At 44.1% G+C, this 20,567-nt stretch overlaps 1 protein-coding gene across 1 annotated transcript in view; it reads right to left on the bottom strand.

Moving 5' to 3' along the window:
- PAPPA (pappalysin 1) overlaps positions 1 to 20,567 on the bottom strand; it is a 267,788-nt gene that overhangs the window by 140,109 nt on the left and 107,112 nt on the right. Inside the window, exons 8-9 of the mRNA XM_024126382.2 lie at positions 14,951 to 15,079; positions 9,143 to 9,234 (exon numbers count right to left, since the gene is read on the bottom strand). Coding sequence (XP_023982150.1) covers positions 9,143 to 9,234; positions 14,951 to 15,079 — 221 coding nt within the window. The remainder of the gene's footprint in view (positions 1 to 9,142; positions 9,235 to 14,950; positions 15,080 to 20,567) is intronic.

The following is a 20,567-nucleotide window of genomic DNA, read 5'->3' on the forward strand; positions in this document are numbered from 1 at the left end:
TGCATCAAACAATGCCTGGCTCTAGCTGGATGCTGGGAACACAGGGATGGGCAAGGGGACTTCTTTCAAGGGTGAGGGAGACTGACGTGTACACAAAAAATGTGGGGAGTGAATATAATTACGGCTATGCTGCTACAGCCTGAGGGGCGAGATGGATGAGGTGATATCCTCCCCTCTCTGTCTCTCATCTGCCTTGACCTCCCTAATTGGCTCTTCTTTCACCCACCTACAGACTCATCCATCTATGCCAGCAGTTGGTCAGCAACCTTTCCTGTACGAGGCCAGATAGTAAATATTTTGGCTTTGTGGGCCATACAGGGTCCCTAGGAACTACCCAACTCTGTCTCTTTAGCAGCAAATATCTAAACCAAGGGGCACAGTTGTGTTTCAGTCAAAGCCGATCTACCCAAATAGGCAGCACCTGGGGCTTGGCCACAGGCAGTAGTTTTCCGACCCCTGATCTAGGCAAGCATGCATTTGCCTCCTGTGCCCAGTACAGGGTGTGGCTGCAAGTACAGACTGCACACAGAGGACGTGCCTTCTCCTCCTTTCATGCTGGAAGCAGCAGCCTCCCTGGGGTCCTCAGGGACTGGAGGAGTAGAGCCTGCAGGGTCCAGCCTCTTCTCTCCGCTCCCTCACTACCATCCAGCCATGACGACTTTCTCTGACCCCCTCACAAGCTCTTTCCCGCCTCGAGGATTTAACAGTCTGAACTTCTTGCAGTCCCCACTCCATCACCCTGCTCCCCATCACCCTAATTTGTCCACTTCCTATTCAACCTTCAAGTCTCAGCTTGAATGTCTTGTCTCCAAGGAGGCCTCTCCTAGCCCTTCGACGTGAGGAGGTCCCTCACTTACAAACCCACACGTATTTCCACTCAGTGGCACTTCCAACAATTACATTTAAATAATCATTAGTGTCATTTCCTTGGCCTCCCTGGCCTTCCTTGTTCACTGCCATTTCCCTTGCAACTAGCACAGCGCTCGGCACACAGCAGCCATCGATAAACGTGTGAATAAATGGCATGACGTGACCCAGCAGCCAACCTGTACCATCCTCTGCCTGGTTCTGCTGGCATATGTTAGAGCACACAGCCGCTTTATCCTGCAGACCACAGCAGTGGGGTTTCACAGGGTCCTGACTGCCCATCCATCATTTTATTTTAAGCACATTACTTCTCTGTCCAAAAAAGAAAAGGAGGATACAATTAGGCCTACATCCCTCACTTGCTTAATATTTCAATTTCCCCCAGGGCGCTCCCTTCAAGTGGAGATCACAGCTCATGAATATTGAATGTCTCTTCCAACCCACCATGGTCCCCAAGAAAGAGCAGAGAGTCAGGAGCTAGGAAAGGCCCCTGCCCCCCAGGCCTCTCCCCTCTCCTGGGCTACCTCAGTCATGACTGCACAGGTGCAGATGTACCTCAAGGCACCGGAATGGGCAGGTGGATTTCCGGTCACTTTAAATGCCACAAAGAAGCCCTGGTTCTTGGCTACCCAGCTTCACCTGCCTTGGACGCTGCGTTTCAAATGCGCGCATCAAAGTTTGGTCTTAATTCCTTGAATTCAGGAAAGCTCCGAGTCCTCCGGAGCCTGACCCCTCCCTGGGAGTCAGGAGGCCAACCTGGACTGAGGGCGAGAATTCCTCCCTTCTGGCATCTGAGGCCATCCTGTTTCTTTTCATTCCTGACTGGCCTCTCTGTGGGGTAGGCCTCCCGGGCTTCTAAAGGAGGTGGTAAGCTGTGGTCTGAGGCTGGATGGCAGGCTTGATCCTAACTGGTGCTGACTCAAGGGTGTTTGAATGCGTCCATCAGACCTCCCGGTTCAGATCTTTGGGCCCACCCTGCACAGCAGCCTTCCGCCCCATCACCTCCCTTGCCTGCGTCTTTGTCCCCTCGGTGACCCCCTCTGACCCTCAGGGGTAAAGGAATTCCTTTCTCCTCCCCAAGCCCTCATTTCTTTTAAAATGCACAGTTTAAAAACAATAACGATCTGGGATTTAAATTCTGGAAGTGGGAGCTGGGGCTGGAAGGGCCTGGGGGAGCTCATCTAGCTCACCCCCATCACGTTACAGCTGGGGAGACTGAGATCAAGGGGCCTCAGCCACTTCTCATGATGGCAGGGTGTAGCTCAGGACCATTTTTCCCGGAGATGGACAGGAGGCCTCTGCATCCCCCACAACTGAGATGGGAAGTGAGGAAGGGGAAGATAGCAGAAGTGTCTACTAACTGCCAGGCACTGTGCTAGACACTCTATAGGTGCTATTTCCATCTTTCTCTAAACATAACTGTGCTGTGACTATGTCCGTTTCCCAGAGGAGAAGACTGAGACTCAGTGAGTGGGTGGGAGATGCCCAAGATGACCCAGGTAGTAATTACAACCAATAGACCTTGGAACTCAGGCTCCTCTGTTGCCAACACATTGCCATGACAACGGGACAAAGTGTCAAACTCCTCCTAGGCTAAAAAACAGTGTGGCCATATTCAAGGGAGGGTGAGATCTTAAAAACAAAAATACAACCCGAAACACAGAATGGTGCTATGTCAAGGGCATGGGCTTCGGGCAGTGGCATGTTCGTAGGGGGGTAATAACTGAAAATTGTCGTCTTCATGACTCATGAAAAGGCACGGGAAGGATATATGCATTCACTTCTGTTTCCTGCTGTGTCAATGGCAACAAAGCAGAAATAGTGAAAAAGAGAGGCTATCTACTGCTTTTGGGAGGGTTCGTCTGGGTACCGGACACGGTCTTCAGAAGCAGGTAGACGGGATTTAAGGTCTCCTTCTCTGAGCCTCTTGCCTGTATGACTTAGGGCAATTCACCTTAGTGTCCCAGTTTCCTCATCAGCAAAATGGGCATTCTTATTCTGACCAAATGGAGTTGCTGGAAGGGTAAATGGAATCATTTGAACAAAGGGTTCTAAGCACAGAAGTTGGTACAGTTGGGTGCCCGATAAGTGAAATAACTTCATGGTTAAGTGCACAGACTTTGCCTAGGTACTGTGAATCCCATCTCTGCCTTTTCTAGCTGTGTGACCTTGGGCAAAGTATTTAACCTCTCTGAACCTCATTTTCGTTCCTCTACACTCCTGGGATAATAACATTATTTACCTCATAGGGTGCCTGGGAAGATTGATATAGCTTTCAAATTAATGATATTAATAACAATAATAATCGCAGCATTAGCAAACACATATATAACACCTACTAGGTGCCACTGTTTTAAAACGCTTTACCTACAGAGCCTCATTTCACCTTCACAACAACCGTGAGAAGCAGGAACTATTACTAGCCCATTTGACTGATGAGAAAACTGAGGCACAGATAAAATGGGTTTGGGCCTGGCTTCTCACCCAAAATCCATGTTCTTAATCATTACGTAATGTGTCATTATGCCAGTACTAAGCACGTCACCCATGCTAGCTGACAGATCACCACCATCATCACCTTCATCACCACTCCCAAGATTACCACGAACATTTCTCTTTCCTTCTTTTAAAGACCTGTCTTCGTGTGAAAAGAAGCTTTATTTCAAGAAGGTATTTTGGTGAAAGTCACTATATTTTCCACAGAGGGAGGTCTGAAGGACTGTGTGCAGCCAGGAGAAGTTTTATTTTACTTTTTTTCAATTTCAATTTTTTTTTTAAGGTGAGAGGTGGATCATCTATTATGATTTCATGTTGTTAGAAAGAAAAATAATAATAAACGCAACTCCCAGCAGAGCCCATTCTTCCTCCGCTTCCACTCCTCCTCCCCCTACCAGATGCTGTTTTCCTTTTCAGTCACTGTTGTTCTAAAGTCTCATCAGAACATCCACCAAGAAGACATGGCGATTCATCTTCTTGTTTTCCTTTCTCGCCTTGGCTCGGAGCAGGCCAGGGCAGCCTGACAGAGGGGCCACGAGGCTCGGTGACCCCCGCCCCTCCCAGTGACTGGTGGGGAAGTGGATTGATCCTCCTCCTCCCCCTTATCTGCTCACAGATAATTGAGTTATTGGCCCTGGCTCTAGGACAGGGCTGGAGAGGCTGTGTCGGACCAGAGACAAAGCAATGCTAATGGCAGGGAATGGGGGAGAGGGGGGGAGAGGGGAGGGAGCGGGAAAAAGAGACAGGCAGGGAGTATGTGTGTGTGTCTGGGAAAGACAACGTGGGGGTCCGTTTGCTCTGTTTTCTTAACTATATATCAGCATCAAGCAGGATCTGAAAAACCCCAAAGCCCTTAAATGGATGTTTGACAGATGGAGGATTCCTCACCCCCCTCCGACAGGGAAAGAAGCCTTAGGGCCCCCAGCACCATCACTCTCATTTCACAAAGGGAGAAACTGAGGCTCCGAGGTGAGCTGCAAAGCTGCAACCCAGGCTCTCAAGTCTGAGCTAAGACCTGGACCCAGCTCTCCTGAAAGACACAGGGTGCTAAATCCACACAGCATGAGAAGCCCTCCACAATCGCATCTCCTGTAATGGATTAAACGCCGTCTCCGAAGGTAGCACATTTCCAGCACCCGCTCAAGATATATTACTGAGTATAACCCCTTTTGGGGATGCTTCACATTTTGTCTGACTAATTTGACCATTACCTTCCCTCCTTCAGCTTTTATCAGCAGCCTGTCTGTAGTTTATGACTCAGTGCTTTAGAAACAGAATTCCCAACGCTGCGAACAATGCCTCCAGCCAGAGCCTGTTGGGATGGGGTGTGGGGAGTTATCATTTCACTGATACCACATTTTTTAACTGGAACTTCAGGCCTGGTGTATGTTATATTTTAAAAAGGGGGGAAAAGGACAAGATAAGTTCCACATTGCCGGGGATGTAGCCTCATTGCCTAAGAGGTCTTGTGGGTGGTGTTCCTTTTAACAAGCAACTTATTATGTGTTGGGGATGAGGGCTCTGGGGGTGGGAAAGTGGGAAAGGGAAGTCCCAGGGTGTTGCATAATAACACATTGGCACCTTGGGAATACTTCCGGATGTGTGGGCTCCTGCAAAGTGAATGAGAATGCCACCATAAATCTGTCACCCACCCTCACACTGGTGTTAGCAAAGCCAGGGAAAACATTAGCCCGACTAAAATGGTCGGTGACAAAAAAATAAAAAAGAGGAAAAGGAAGGGACGAAGAAAACATGGAAGGAAGGATGGAAGGGAATCATTCAGCTGGGGAGGCAGAGCTGCAGAGTAGAAAATGCTGAGGCTCTCCGTCTGGAGATGGGATCACAGCTCTATGAACTGCGTGACCGTGGGCAAATGAAGGCATCCTAGTAAGTCTCAGATCCCTCATCGGGACATAAGAGACCTCACACAGGCTCCCATTAAACAGAGGTGCATGACGTAAGGCATGCCACCTGGTGGGTATCCATACGTGGTGGTTGTGGTTGATACTCACCCCCCACCTCAACACACACTGAGGGAAGTAATGCTTAGCGTGCAGTAAGCACCTCCAACTTGCTAGGAATGGGGCTAAACCTCATAGCGTCTTAGGACAACAATCTTCAGTAGGGACTCTAAGTGACAACCAGCAGAAACCAACCTCGGCTAACTTAAGCAAAAGAAGCAAACAGGCAAAATCTATTCAAAGCATATTGGATGCTTATGGAAGACTCCCTAGGAGGGTTGGAGAGTGTTTTGAAGCCTGAATCCAAGCTCAGGATTAGCCCCCAGGACTGCTCTTGTGAAGACATCTCAGAGCCGTGGCCACACAAAGTCATTACAGCACTAACACTAGATGCTGTCATTGGTGCTCTGGAAACACACGGGTTGTGGCCACTCCCGCCATCTTCATCAAAATGATTTCTGCAGGGTCCCTATGTCTTCTGATTCCGTCTTGGGTTGGTGTGTATGATTGGGGGTCAGGGGGAAAGAGCAGGTCACATGCCCACATTCAGCTACAAGGGAGACTGGGAGGAGGAGATGCTTGCATAAGCAACTTCTGTCGTGGGGCTCTGCCTCACCGTTATTACAACAAGGAGAGTTCTTTCCTAAATCTAGGAAAGGGATTCAGATAGTAAGTGTCCACAAATGTTGGTAAATATCTTCCACAATTAAGTCCCAGGACTGTTACCATTTTCTGGATTAAGAACACTGAAGCTTAGCCAAGGCCACATGTCTAAGCCATGGTGTCAACCCAAGTCAGTCTCATTCAAGCCCGTTCTCTTGGCTACCATGTTGATCACCGTCTTGACACATGCAGTGATGAGAACAACATCCACCCCAGCAAAGCCTCCCACACTCCAGTCTCATTTCTCTGACTCATTAAACCTGGATCTTCTGGGAGCCACAGATTCACTGTCTATTTTTCAACTATTCTTCTTCGAGGAAGATGCCTTTCTAGATTCAAAGCCATGGAGTTGGTCCTTGGAATATAGTTCCTAGGCACTGGGATCTCTGGACAGACTCCTTTCTTCCTGGAATGTCCTGAATCTCTGTGTCTCTATAATGGAATTCTAAATGGTGAGCTGGGGGGTGCATAGCTGAGGTCCTTCCTCTAACACAACCAGACTCAACACTCAGGGGGAACAGACAGCCTTCCCTGGACACCATCCACGCCACCGACAGTTCTGTATTCCGTTCCGTTAATTCATTACGCGAATTGTTCCACAGTAGGATGTTCCTCGCTCACTGCCAAAGCCCTACAAGACCAAGAGCTGTCCTGTAAAAAATATCTTGCAGGAAGCTCACCACAGTAAGCTCTGGAGTCAGACTCTCTGGATAAAAGTCCCAGCTCTACCGTTTCACTGCATATCCTTAGTTCACTTCCCCATGCCTCAGCTTCCTCTTTTGAAAAGCAGGCACTAAAAGAGTTGTTAGGAGAGTGAGAGTTATAAATGTGCTCGGCATACGATAGGTGTTCAGAACGTATCATCATCATCAGCAGAACACTTAGGATCTACTAGAGAATAACAGTATATAAAGTGGATCTATGAGGCTCCAAGTCTCATCCTCTTGGTAACTCCCTCATCTTCACTCCTCTCCTCTTAAGCCTTTCAGTTAACACAGCTTGAAAATCATGATCTATTCCAGTCATTTTGGCCAAAGTGTAGGTGGGGAAGGAATACCCAAAGAGCTAAAGCAAGATAGGACTGGACTCACAGTCTCCTAAGTCTTACCACTGTATGTATAAAATTCAGTTATTTTTCTAAGAAATGGTGAACCATGTCATAACTTTCCCCTCCTCTTTGCACTAGGCTCCAGTAACCAACAGTATCAATGACTCCCAAATCCGTGGACCAGCAAACGTTGTCTGTAAAGGGCCAGATTGTAAATATTTAAGGCTCTTTGGCCCATAGGGTCTCTGTTGCAACCACTCAATTCTAGGGTCGTAGCAAAAAAGCAGCCATAGATAATAAGAGATGGGTGTGCTGTGTTCTAGAAAACTTTATTTACAAATATAGGCAGTAGGCCAGTTCTGGCCCAAGGACTGTAATTTGCAGATCTGTTCCATGGACAGTACCATATCCTAACTTAACCACATCATACCTTCTTCCCATAAGCGCTTAAGTCACATGCCATCTTAGTGCCAGTAAAATAGGTGGACATCTTCCAGCAAGATCTGACAGTAATGTTGGGCGTCATGAGGACGATGGCAAAGGCAAGAGGTGGTTCAAGCAGAACTCACGATTATGAGAAATAGTCACACGCTTTGGAAACCATACAACAGAAGTGCAGATAAGGCTCTTAAAGACCACCTAACCCAATCCTTTCCATTTATGGGAGGTAAACTGAGGTCCAGTCTAGGGAAGTGACCTGGCCAGCTTCAAGCAGCAAGTTCTCAGCACAGCTGGGACCAGGGATCCTGGTTTTCTTAAATTTAGTCCAAGGCTCTTTCCACCCTACCACTAGGCTCATATCAAGGTTTTATTATGAATCGTACTCAAATCAACAGAGAAGAGGAAAAAAAAAAATCTTCTGCCCTTTAAAAACCCAAGGCCCTGACCGGAAACTCTCCTGTTCTTCCTCCCTCCATATCTTCCTTTCTCTCCATCCACGAACAGTTTCGGGACACCTCTATCGTGTTGCTCAGCCCACACTTGGTGCCAAGGAGATAGTAGGTGCTCAATAAATGTGTCTGAGAATGGAATACAAGGTAAATGATACATGGTAAAAACCTCACAGAGCTCACAATATACCAGGGGAAGAAAGGTCTAAAAGCTCGCCTGCCATGTGCTGCAAACGCGAGGAACCGATGACATTTCCTCCCCTTTAGTCCTCCTAGAAAATTGCCTTTCAGTGAGAAATCTTCCCACCGACATTTTCACCCCTTCCTTAGATGGAACACCTCTCTCTTTTGTACTTGCAAATGAATTGTGATTAGTTTTTACCTCCAGCCCAGGGGATTAGCCAGGGGACCTTTGATCTTCAGGTATCGATTTGCATCTTAAAGGAAGCATGATCTCATCTGGGCCAGCTCAAAATTCCATCCCTGCCCCCCAGCCCCCCCCCTCCCCCCGTCTGTTTACCAGCCCCGGGCTGACCAGGGCCTCCCAAGTGGGGCTAAAACAACAAGATCGGCCAGACTCCTGGGGAAGGCAGAGGAAAACAAATTTCCCATCTGACTCCATAAAGGTGGGAAAAGGACATTTGCTTTCTAAACACAGGCTGGTCTGCTGGTCTGCTATTTCTCTTTCCTCGAGTCAGAGAGACTAGATCCTGGCTAGAGGTTGTATAGCAAAATGAACTGAGCCTGTGTGTGAGAATCGGACAAAATCAGGTTCGAGTCCTGGTTCTGTCTTCAATCCTAACCTGTGTGACTCTGGACATATTTTATAATCTCTCTGGCTTTTGATTTTTCTCATCTCTAAGGTAAAAATAAAAGCCTTAAAAAATCTATGCTAATAATTACCGTGGAAGTTGGCATGAAGAAGAGCAATAATGTATGTAAGGTAAAGCTTGATCAAAAGGGTTGTCCATCATCACCATCATCTATGAGATCATAAGCTCCATGAGGGCAGGGATACCTGCCATTTGTTTGTTTCCGTTGCTGTATGCACTAGTATCTAAAACAGTGCCTGGCCCCCTAGGAGGTACTCAATAAATAAGTGTAATATAAAGGAGTGAATTATCATGTAGGTATAACTATTGCTGTTACTGGAACTGACTAGCCATTCTGCGCTGTCCACTTCTCCAGCCAGGCCCAGAGAAAGGACAAAGACTTACCGATGCAATTGAAGGAAACTTCCTGTCGGCAGAAAAGGGAGCAGCCATCCCCATTGATCTTATTCATGTCATCACATTCTTCACCTTGGCTTCTGCAGAATGGATATAGAGGGGAAATCTGTCAGATCAGCTTCAGACCCACAGCTGGACATGGAAAAGTCCCTCTCCGGGGCCATGAACTTTCTGGTGAGGCCTCGGGCCAAGTCCCTTTCCCTGTCTGAGTTTTCTGTTTCTTCCAAATGAGATGCGTACAAGGTGAATTTGTGAGATTCTATTATGTTTGCCTTACTGTGTTTCTGATGACAAAGTAGAACTCCTGCTTCAAACCCATTTGCTGAGATCTCCTTAGTTAAGTTAGCAAGTCAGAGGAGGTTAGCAAGTAAGAGGAGGATGAATGAATGAACAAACGGATGCACAGACTTTGCTCCAGTGTGTCTGGGAAATCTCACTTCCATTTTATTTTTAAAATTTATTTATTTTAAAAATTTTATTTATTTATTTTTGGCTGTGTTGGGTCTTTGTTGCTGCACGTGGGCTTCCTCTAGTTGCATTGAGCAGGGGCTACTCTTCGTTGTGGTGCGGGGGCTTCTCATTGTGGTGGCTTCTCTTGTCGCGGAGCATGGGCTCTAGGCGCACGGCCTTCAGTAGTTGTGGCACACGGGCTCGGTAGTTGTGGTGTGTGGGCTTAGCTGCTCCGCGGAATGCGGGATCTTCCTGGACCAGGGTTCAAACCCGAGTCCCCTGCATCGGCAGGTGGATTCTTAACCACTGCGCCACCAGGGAAGTCCCATCACTCTCACTTTAAAATTGAGGATTTGAAGGAAATTTTGGAGTCTCTATGGTATAAATGCTGTTCTTCACTATGCCCTGCCTTAGCCCTATCCCCATACCCCCAGCGCACTTAAAGGTAAAGATTTTTTCCATCCACGTGTTCAGGTTTGATCTTCCTTAGATCAGAAAACACTGCCTTCTCCATTGGGTGTGTCATTTCATAGTGTCAAGAACCCTAAGGCCTGTGTCCTATGCTGTTAAGAAATAAAAATGCCTCCTCTCGTTTTTTTTAAGGAATTATTTCCATCACCTAAGGATGATTCTGCAGTGGTTAGGATGGGCAGAAAACGAGCAATGCTCTCTGAATTGGACCTAGGGAAAGAGAAGGAGGAGTAACAACTGAAAGTTTGGATGGGTTACCACTTTCTGGAAAACTCCCATCCCTTTATTTATTTATTTATCTGCATTTTGGCTGCGTTGGGTCTTCGCTGCTGCACGGGCTTTCTCTAGTTGCAGCGAGCGGGGGCTACTCTTCGTTGCGGTGCATGGGCTTCTCATTGCCATGGCTTCTCTTGTTGCGGAGCACGGGCTCTAGGCGCGCAGGCTTCAGTAGTTGTGGCTCGTGGGCTCAGTAGTTGTGACTCGTGGGCTCTAGAGCGCAGGCTCAGTAGTTGTGGCACACGGGCTTAGTTGCTCTGCGGCATGTGGGATCTTCCCGGACCAGGGCTCGAACCCGTGTCCCCTGCATTGGCAGGCGGACTCTTAACCACTGCGCCACCAGGGAAGTCCCTCCCATCCTTTTAGTAACAGAAACTTGGGTTTAGAGCCCCATGTTCCAAACTGAGTGATCTCGGACAAGTCCCTTAATCTCTCTCTCTCTCTCTCTCTCTGATATTTCTATCTTTGACAATTTACATCAATTAAAATTAAAAATAATTAAACTGTCCATTCCTTAGTCACAGTAACCACATTTCAAGTCCTCCATAGCTGGATGTAGTGAGTGGCAAATATATTGGACAGCACAGAATCCATTTCCAGTATTGTAGACAAATCCATTGGACAGTGCTGTTCGGGGCACTGAATCTCAGTCTTCTCATGGGCTAAAATGGAGATAATTACACCTACTCCTTAGCATTGGTGCAAAAATGGAATGTAACTTAATGCGGCTGGCCTGGCGTGCGACATACAGTAGATGCTCAGAGAGTCACAGTTTCCATGCCCACCGACCTGTCCTGGGAGGTCTCCGCAGAGTGTGTGGCAGTTGCCCCTTCATCCCCAGAGACCAGCTGGGACCTGTCCCAGCATGGAAGAAGCCTGAGACTTTGCCTTTCACCCGGGCAATTACACTGGGAAATGTTTGTTGCTTTTAGGAGGTGTCAGAGTAGCAGGATGGTGCCTTGTAATCAATCCTTACAATGACTAGGACATTGCATTGATCTCTGAAGAGCCACCCAATTTCTCTCCTGTCTGCAAACCCATGAGAAAAAAATTCTGTTGATATATTCCAAGTTGGGCCCGTATTCCAGTCTCTGCCAGCAAATCTTGCATGCTGGAAATTGGTGGTGGCCTTGTGCTTCTTAGCTATTTCATGGGTTATCTGGGGAGAGATTTTTTTTTTAATTTTTATTTTTTTAACCTGGGCTGGTTTCCCTAAGCCACAAAGAACACTTCTAACCCATTCCCTCACTACCCAAACAATATGTTCTATTGGTTTAAGCAAAACATTAGGGTCACCACAAATATCTTCTAGGCATGACAGATCTATCATTAGATAGACAGGTTCTGAGAAACCTTCTTTGACCTCCCAGGCTGGAGTGGGTGGCCGGCCATCTTCTCTGAGCCCAAAGACAAGGGGCTCCATCTATCAGAGCACTTGTCAAACTGACTGCCTTTGCCTGTTACTTGAGAGCACCCTCTCCTAGGCTTTAAGATGCCAAAGGATGTGACAGAGTCTTTGTCACCCTAGCACCCTGACTCCTGGCACAGTGTCTGGGACAGAGCCCATAGCACGTGGTTACTCCTTCACTTGTTAGTTTTGCAGGGCTGTCAGTCACAGCAAGGCAATGGTAAATGCAGATGAGAACCTGGGCCCTGGGCTCACATCTTGCTTTGGCCCCTAACTGGGTGTGTAAGCTTCAGAAAACCATTTTAGTCTTTGTGTGCAAGTTGTCTCTTTCGTAAAGTACGGTAATAAGACCTATCTCACGTGGTTGTTGGAAGGACCCAAGGAGATCATAATGTAGCACAGTGCCTCCTGCCTAGTAGAGTCTCAATAAATATTTATAATTATCATTATAAGACTCATCCAGTGCGTTCATTCATCAGGGCCCTCAATGAGTGTTGAGTCTATCTGTATTTATTTGTAAATTCCTTTGCATATGTACAGTAAATTAGCATGTATCACCCCATGAAAAATCCAATTAGCGAAGACAGCATCCTTTCTTGCCTTCAAAGTTTATTTTGTTTTGGTTTTTTTTACTTAGGGAATCATCCATCAGCTGCATTCAGTTTTCTACAAAGTATGTCAACAACTATTTGGTACCTGCAGGTAATTCAACACGTATTTGATGTCTATGCAGGATATTCATTCTAGATAAAAAAAATACTAAAAATCTTTGTTAAGAATACTATTTAAATTACTACTACTACTACTACTACTACTAGTAGTTTTAGATCAATGAGAAGAATAATATTGTTTGCAGTGTTTTACCAGTGCACCTATATCTGATTCCAAAATGGATAGACTGAACTATGGTTCAACTACTGATCTATGGATCAGTTCCTGCATCTAGTGAGTTTCTTATTTTATTCCTCGTGCTAAATTAGAAAATCCCAAATCACAATTATGGGTTGTCAGCAATGACCATGACTGTTTCCTGGATATTCTGGATATGTAGCTCAATCTTGTACCCACAAGTGATAGGGCACTTTCCCTGGAGATTGTCTTGCTCAGTTGCTCAGGATTCCATCAGACAACAGCTGCATCAAAAGCTAGAAGTCGATGTCTTAAGGTGGGAGAAAACAGTGACTATCTTCCCTTTGCCCACTTTTGTTACATTAAGCACCAGAAACCATATCTTCATGTTTGGTTGTTGCATTTGGAGGAGGATCTTAAGTACACATGACAGCATGCCATCAATTTCATTCTCTGACAAGTGAGGAGTTTTATCTTCTATGCTTGAGGAGTCAAATTCTTGGCAATCAGGTGGTTTGCATCATAATTCAACCCTTAAAAATCCTTATATGATCTCCTCCATATGGAAATCTAGATAATTCAGCTTTGAAATTATAGATGCAGGACATTTAAGACATGACTATATATCCCTGAGATACGTCACTTCAGCAAGCCACTTGAAATTGTGCAAATAATCATTACTGGCCTTTATCAATGTCAACATTAAAAAAAAGTCATTCGTTATTTCAGAAACTTGACTTAGTACCTTTCTTGTAACAGCTGGCATACTTCGGTGTGTATGGGGGTGCAGAATCTTACACATACCGTTATCTTTTTGCACAGTAAGTTGGGCAGTTGTAACTCACTGGCCCGCATCTGATCGTATTCTCGACATCTACTTTTCCCTTCAATGCTGAGTCATGATCAGAAAGCAAACTGCTGGCCAGTAACAGATGTCTGTGCAGATGGGTTTTCTTGTACAAACTCTTTCCTTGCATCACTGTGTCATCCTTGCTGTGTTCCTATCTGGTCCTTTCATTCCATAGCAGGTTTCCAGTGTATATTACACACTACAAAATCATCAGTACCAAATTAAATTGCTCTTGACCTCAAGCACTAGTGTCAATGATAAACCAAAAGAAATAGTCATCGAGCCCTTCTCTTTCATATATGAACTATACCTATGAGCCGATCCATGTTCTGTACATCAGTGGTTTCATCCAACTGTGAAACGAATTCTCTTTAGAGTGCCCCTCCCCCTACAGAAATAGTCATTGCAATTCCATGTTGCACAGATATTATGTGACACCCAACAGTGCCAGTTAATGAAGGAATTTTGCCAATAGCTTGTTGTGTCATCTCCATACGTAACGTTTATCATTAAATCTGCCAATAGTTTTAAAAGTCCCTTAGCAATAGTGTGACTCGTAACTATATTCACAATAAAGAACACAATTTTAGCAATAAGGAACTTAATTGTGCATGATTCTTGGTCTCTTTTGCATCTCTAGGGAGAAAACCATTCAATTTAGTGACCGAGAATACTTTTGTGCTTATTCTGGAGGGAAAAAAACCTCAAAGATTTACTTTTTTTTTTTCCAACAATGCAAAAGTCTTGATGGCTTCTTGCAACTATTTCTCAGTTGCATAACATCTTGCCCTGTGGACAGGGGATGGATGGACTGATGATCCAATAAAATCTATTTTTTAGACACACAGCTTTACATCTTCTAATCACACTTTTCCTTTTTTGGCTGCTCCTGTGGAATCTTTACACTTGCCTCCCTGAACTTATAATCACATTCAATATTCACTCTGGAGTACTGTTTACTATTACGGTTTCAACATTATAGACAGTTGAAATATTTTGCTGTTTTTATAAGGCTCTGACCCAGTTTGTAAATTGTTGATATAACACGATACAACAGAAATAATAAATAAACATGCAGTTTTAAGAAATGTAAATGGTAACTAGCAAAGAATGTAAAAGTGTTTTAACCTAGGTGCACTGTGTCCTGTTAAGTGTATGTAGCCTGGGGTGGAAAAAACTAATAGAATCCTTGTAGTACACATAAAACAACCAGGAGCAAGAGCATACTGGTAGTAAGTGCATAATGGTAGTTCTGTGGAAATCTTATATTGTATTACATGCTTGAGAAATGTGTTTGTTCAAAAAAGAATCATTGCTTTTTCTCTGAGGCCAGCGAACTGCTTGCAGACAAACTGGCAGACGGCTGAGGATCCCTCATAACTCACAGCTCAACCCTGAAGGGTATCCCATAAGCTCTTCTATTTGGCAGCCTGACCGTCTCTTGGCCTACTTAACATCGCTCCCACTCCTCTCTTTAGTTAGGCCTACTTACTTCTGGATGATGCCATCACCGCAGTACCCACTTCCATGGATGTAAGTGGCAGCAGGTGATGGCTCACTCTCTTCGTTTCCTGAAATAGTGATGACCCAGTACTGGTACACACTGCCAAGATTTAGATCCCTGGAAAACATAAAGAAGACTATTAACTATACAGATGCAAGGCTGGGGACAGACAAAATGGATCCCCTTGAGTACATGTCTACCAGTCTTGCTTGTTTTTGATATCACATGCACATTTAATTATCCAATAATTTTTTTTTTAAATTTTACTGAGGTATAGTTGATTTACAATGTTGTGTTAATTCCTGCTGGACAGCAAAGTGACTCAGTTATACATATATATATATTCTTTTTCATATTCTTTTCCATTATGGTTTATCACAGGAGACTGAATAGAGTTCCCTGTGCTATACAGTAGGACCTTGTTGTTTATCCATCCTATGTATACTAGTTTGTATCTGCTAATCCCAAACTCCCAATCTTTCCCTCCCCCACTCCCCTCCCCCTTGGCAACCACAAAGCTGTTCTCTATGTCTGTGAGTCTGTTCCTGTTTCATAGATATGTTCACTTATGTCGTATCTTAGATTCCACATATAAGTTAGTTATCCAATAATTTTTAATGTCTACTGTGATTAAGGCACTCTCCCATGCATGATGGACTACACTAAAATGTAGCAACTAAATGTCACTAAAATGACATAGTACCATGAATATTACTAGGTACTTTTTATCTTTAATTTAACCCTTACAATAACCCTGGTGGATAAGAATTGTATGGTATGTGGGCCATAATGAAGGTGTTTGGGAGAATGCCATCCAGGAAACAATAAATGGGAGAAGCAAAGGCACAGAGGTGGGAAAGCAGCATGCAAGATTCTGTGGACACTGTCTGATCTAGTGCCCTCTTTTTAAGGTCTGAGCAGAAACCCCATTACAAGCAAGCAAGCCCTTTCCTTACGTTTCACATCCAGTGATTTCCCCATCTCCCTGCCACTTGCTCCTCCCTGTGCTTCTCACTCTTGACTAAAATAATAATAATAGCAGCGTCTATTAATTGAATGTCAGGACCGGGGCTAAGCACTTTCCATGTGTTTTCTCATTTGAGAACCAAAACAATACTACATGTGTACTAGTAGTTTCATGTTTATTTTACAGATGACAGATCTGAGGCATAGAGAGATTAAGCAAAATGCTTACAGCCATATGACATTAAATTATATCCTGCAGTCTGCCTCCCTAATCCCTAGTTCAGGTTTGTTTTAACAATCTCACTCCTTACAAAGGGGCATCTTGTCCTGGAACCGCAATGCCAGGCATTGGTTCCTGCTAGCTTTCCAATTTGCCTAGATTGCATCTCTCCTTTGCTCTCAAGACTTCCTAGAGCAATGCCTGTTCTACCTTCCTCACACTCAACCTTATACCAGATTACCTCCCTCCCCTTCTTATCCCCTCTCATCTCCCTGCTTGAAGTCCCCTGCCATCAAAGGAATCTGGCTACTGCCAATTATCTTCCAAGGCAAAGATATATTTATCCACATGACCAAATCACCATCCTCATTTCCTTTCAGACCATTTTCAAAAGGAAATGTTATTCTCTTTCATCTCCCTCTGCACCAATTATTTACTTTTTAATAATAAAAATGTGTCATGGGAAAAAACACAAAATGGTCATGAAGAGAATTCCTATCAGATTCCAGAGTTGGGGTGAGGGGGGGATTCCATAAACAAAAGGACAGTGTCAAAAACATCTCAAGTTCTCCTGCCCATCTGTTGTTTCAGCTGCTCTGAGGGCTAGGGCTGTCTGGATAAGTCCAATAGGATAGCAGGTGCAGCGACAACAGTCAGACAGCGTCTCCTGACTCTCAACACAATGATGAGCTGGAGTTTATGAGCACTGAAGGAGGCTGGGGAGGAACACGGCCTTCCTGAGAATGTTGGGCTTATTACCCAAAGGAGAGTTTGTTTTAGCAGTGCTGGAGCAGAAAGGAATATTGAGGGTAGACCAGAAGTCCCTGGGGATTCCAGCAGTGCTCTGTCAATGAAAACTAAGTGGATGAAATGCATAAAAATCTTGAGATACTGTAGGTATGAATGTATGAATAACTGGTGCCTTGTAAACCTCTGAAATGCTAATTTGTTGATATAATTATAGGCCTTTAAAAAAGTTTACTGGATATTTTAACCACCTCTAGACTAATGAATGTATACATTTTCAGATAATGCTTCTAAAGCTGGAATATTGTGGCAGGGGGAAGAGTGATTTTCCCAGGGGAAACATGAAGGTACAAGATAAAGATGACATGCATTCTACTGTACATTAATTTTCTCTAAAATACGGAGGTACATTTTATATTAAACAGTCATAGCCGTGTTATGGAATAAAATAACGACGTTTCTTCAGGCTACGTCCCAGGCCACTGGGGGCATATGGTCACTGTCTGAAGCAGACGGAGCGCTCCCGTGGAAAAGCGTGAGAGTGTGAAAATTACTTCTCTACATTGTGTTTTTCATTTGTGGTGTGTGTCCAAATGATTTATGGATGATAATATTTAGGTGCTCTGCTAATATTTGTGAATGCTCTCCTCCTCCCCATACCCTGCCCTCCCTCCTCCCCTCCTCCCCCTCCTCCTCCTTCTCAATAAACACCACTGTGAGGCAAGCAAGCATGTGTTTCCATCCTGGCTTCATCATTTGCCAGCTGAGAAGTCATAGGCAGGAGCCTATTTCAAATTAGTCATAAACCTAGTTTCACAGCATTTTCCCACAGATTGAATGTAAGAACACATACAAAGCACCTATGTGCCCAGCCAGTGATAGACAGTTAACGAATGTTAACCCATTACAATTATTGCTGAATTATCAACATTCTCACTCACTGGAATTATGCTATGCTCTCTTTCCTAGAAGGGAAGAAGTGACAGATAACTATATATAAACTTGGTTTGGTAAACCCATGAAGATGAATGAGGCCACCATCTATCATGTGTGCCATAGCTTGATGGAAAGTCTCTTCTCTACCATATCGTTTGGCTAGAACACTCTCATTGCCTGCAGCTTGCTCTCTCTCTAGATGGCTATTCTCAACTGCAATTTCTGGATCCCAGAAGGTTTGCCTTTACCCTGGGGCAAAATCTGTCCCCCAATAACTTCCACTACTGTCCTTCTTGTTACCCACCAGCATCATACAGAACATATCTGAGTGGTAGAGAAACCTTAATAACCCTCCTTACAAACTGTGTGTGCATGGCATATGCACCATTATCTCACAGAAGCCTGAGAGTGGCTCTTTGAAGCAGGGGTTGTTATCCCAAGTTTTCAGATAGGAAAACAGAAGCCCAAGTCATTCCCTTCATAAAAAGCTAGGGAAGAAAGAACAGGATACAAATGCTATTAAAAAGATTATATTTTTCCACTGAAGAATTCTTGTGATAAAACTACATGTTCTCCAAGTTAAAGTTACCATTAATGCTAAACTAGGGCTCTTTTCTCAAGAGCCTAAGGTAGAAGAGAGTTCTTTCAGAAGGACAGGGTAGTGGCTTCTGAAGGCTTTGCTGGAGGTTAGGACCTATTTCATGGTTGGTCTAAAAGTAGGACATTTATGTCAAGTTGTTCCTTTCAGCTGCTCTGAAAACCATCTGGAAAGTCTTAGGCTGTCACTTGAACTCCTTCCCCTCCTGAGCCTCCCACATCCAGGCAGACCCTAAGCCTTGTCAATTTCCCCCACCCAACAGCTTCCATGTCATTCTCTCTGCACCCCTGCTGCCACCTACATCCCAAACTTGATGGCTGAAGCAGCCTCTGGCTTGCCCTCCTGCCTCTAGCATCTCCCTTTTCGTCTTTCCAACACCATCAGAATATTCTGAGATCCAAAGCTACTCCCCAGCTCAATATCTCCCCATTTAGTGCAGTGATGGGAGAATGCTACCAAGCTGAAACTTCCTATTTACTCTTTGTTTGGAACTAAAATTTTACCACTTCATCTGAAACATGATTAGTTTCATCACTTCTGATTTCTCTCATAGAATTCGGAGGGCCATTTTATTTTATCTTTATTTAAAAAGCTAACCTCCACTAGTATTTAATCATTAATTCTTCACACTGCATCTCAGATTAATTTCATGGTTTTAGCTAGTAAATTTAAATGACAGTATTTAAATGTGATGAGATTATTTTGAAGGGTTGTTTTTTGGCAGCCTTGGTATGACTTCTTTTTTTTAATGTTTTTAATGTTTAACCATCATTGTTTCACAAATGTCTCAAATGACATATCTGCCTTAGGTTTGCATTTCTGGCAATTAGAAACAAAAATACTGACATTCCTAAGTGGTATGATTTTTCAGTATTTCTCCTCAGAAAATGTATTGATGGTAATGTGTATCAAATTTGGAGCACAACCTTATAGAAAATTTAGTTACATATTATAAAATCATTATCTTAAGAATATGTATGTTATTAAGGAGCCTAAGTACCCCATGACAGCTTTTGGCAAAAACGTCTATTTCTTAAAATTATGGTGTGTAATTAATATCATGATAGGTCAATTAAAAACCCCTCTGAAATCTACAGGCAAGTCACTTTACTTCTTTCGGTCTGTTTTTCTATCTTTTAATTAAGATATATGATTCTTCTCCCATACCAATGTGAAGATAAAATGAGCGCTATGAAAGTACAATAGGAGAAAGAGGGAGGGAGAACCTCACTGCACAATGGAAATACTCCATTTTGCTTCTTCTAGGAAACTCTCTCTGAGCCTCTTGATTACTCCTTATTGACCTCCTATTGTTTCCATATTATAGCATTCATTTATCACACTCTATCTCCAAATAGTCTGTGTAACTAAACTGTGTTATACTTTTTTGATATTCCACCTTCTGCAATAATTATAGCAATTGTAGTTTCCATTTGTTTCCTATTTATCATATGCCAGGCACTATGCCTTCATATGAATACTATCATTTAATCAAAACAACAGTCCCTTGAATAATTACTATGAAAAGTTTTCAGATAAGGAAACGAACACTTAGGAAGGTTAAGCTATCTGCCTATAGTCACACTGCTTTTGTCAGAGGGCAGGGACTTGAGCCAAGTCTAATTCCATCCCAAGACAGTGCTATCTGGAGATGGAAGCCACAGCTGTTATAAACTGGAAAATACAGCAGAATAGAAGTTAAAAGACCTAGTTTTGGAATCAAGTAGAGTATCCATACAAAGACCAGTTGGAAAGTTCTAGAAGTCAGGGGAGACATCCTTTTAAACACCACCACTGGACTCACTAACCATGGGCAAGCCATTTCCTCTCTCTGAGCATCCATTTCTTCATCTACAAAATGGGAATCTGGGAAGAATGTGACGAGCAGCTCTAATTTAACGAGGAATGTAGTGCTGCATCTTTCTGCCATGAGATTTTCTACAAGCTAGAAGCTCCCTCAGCAGTTAAAATCCTGCACTGAGAATGGGTGTAGTTCAAGATCTACCTCCCAGATTGACTGAGCTGGGAGACATGGTAGGGGGACCACCTAGGATGCCTCTGGCTTAGGAAGAGCCCAAGTATTCCAGCGCTGCCTTGGACTAAGGGTGAGAAGGTAATGCTTGGGCACTTTGTATACC

The sequence above is a fragment of the Physeter macrocephalus genome, chromosome 9, assembly GCF_002837175.3.
Source record: "Physeter macrocephalus isolate SW-GA chromosome 9, ASM283717v5, whole genome shotgun sequence".
In the NCBI taxonomy this organism is placed as follows: Eukaryota; Metazoa; Chordata; class Mammalia; order Artiodactyla; family Physeteridae; genus Physeter; species Physeter macrocephalus.